The 1286-nt window shown below is 58.1% G+C and overlaps 1 protein-coding gene across 8 annotated transcripts in view; it reads right to left on the bottom strand.

Annotated features, from left to right (window-relative positions):
* LOC112978511 (C-type lectin domain family 2 member D-like) overlaps positions 1–1286 on the bottom strand; it is a 21306-nt gene that overhangs the window by 6142 nt on the left and 13878 nt on the right. The window contains exon 3 of one of the 8 annotated variants that reach the window (XM_026092105.1): positions 277–543. The exons of 6 other annotated variants lie outside the window; for them this stretch is intronic. In XM_026092105.1, the coding sequence (XP_025947890.1) occupies positions 277–475 (199 nt within the window). In that variant the 5' untranslated portion in view covers positions 476–543. Of the gene's footprint in view, positions 1–276; positions 561–1286 lie in introns of those variants that run through there. One more of the 8 variants, XM_026092106.1, reaches the window with a different exon arrangement.

Genomic DNA, 1286 nt, shown 5'->3' with positions numbered 1-1286 from the left:
AAGCGTAGCCTCTCGCCGTGATTGGCTGCGCGGTCCTGCCACTCAGCGGCTCTGGGCGGTGATTGGGCGAAGCAGCCTCGAAGGGCAGAACGACGTTTATGGCCGCGCTCACAGCCAGCGCTGGGAGGTGCCATCGACGGGGTCTGCACAGGTCGCCTGGAGGAACAAAAAGCCGCTCACAGCGGAGATGCGGCTGTCCCAGAGCAGGCAGCAGGCCAGCGGGGACACTGCCAGAGGGACACCGGCCCCTCTCCACGCCCCACACCTTGGACTCACCCATCAGCACCCTCTTCTCCGTGCCTGCCGACACAGCAGACCCACGCCCGACTCTGCCGGGGGAGCCCGGTTCGTCCAGGGGCTCCTCTTGGACTCCTTCAGTGAAGCAGGACCCGTTCTTCTTCTCTTGCCTCACACCAGTCACAGATTCAGGGAATAACAGCGCTTGGTCCACAGGTTCTGGCCCTGCAGCACCCATTGGTGCTGGCAAAGCCTTGGCAATGGCAGGCTCCGACCTCGTCGCTCACTGCAGCTCCGGCACCGTCCGCGCTTCAAGGATTGCTGCCAGCCAGGGGGGACGCAGCGCTGCCGCCACACGCACGCTCCAGGCTCCAGAAAGTCCATGAGGATGATGAGTAGYTTTGCACCCATGGACATGGGTGTCATGGATGTTTGTTGTAAAGCACCCAGGTGCCCTGTAAAACAGGGAGGATTCCAGGTGGTGAAATACTTCCAAGTTGGAGGCATTAATAACTATATTTTTCTACTTGCGCTGCTTAGGCTGAAACCTTTTGGCCTCGCTCGCTCAGGGCAGGTGCTCTGTAAGGTGCCGCTCGGCCTCGGTGCTCTCTCACCGCCTGGGAATCGCAGCTGCGGTGATGCGGAAACGGCACCCGAGGCGAGTGCGTGCTGGTCTTTGGGCGCCTCCGCGGCCTCCTGCAGCCACCAGCCGACCACAGGACGCAGGAGAGAGCGCGGGTGCCGTTCTGTGCCTTGCACTAGACATAACTTCATTTTCCTTATTTACAAATTCATAAATAAACGGTTAATATCTCTCCTGGCGTTTTGTTTGGAGTTGCTGAATCCAGTCGCCTAACGGAAGCGAGCCGCCGGCAGRGAGTTTCTTTAAAACGTGCGTTTGCGCTTTCTCTTCCGCAACTAATTCCAGATAACAGCGTGTTAGCGCAAGTAGCRTAAATCTGTGCAAACAGCTTGAAAATAAATTAACGATATTCACCTAAATAGTGCAGATTTGGGGCAACCGCCGCTCGGAGCGGGAGGTAAGTGCC

The sequence above is a fragment of the Apteryx rowi genome, unplaced genomic scaffold (genome assembly GCF_003343035.1).
Source record: "Apteryx rowi isolate R43461 unplaced genomic scaffold, aptRow1 scaffold_940, whole genome shotgun sequence".
NCBI classification, from domain to species: domain Eukaryota; kingdom Metazoa; phylum Chordata; class Aves; order Apterygiformes; family Apterygidae; genus Apteryx; species Apteryx rowi.
This window is presented reverse-complemented; position numbering and strand designations above follow the sequence as displayed.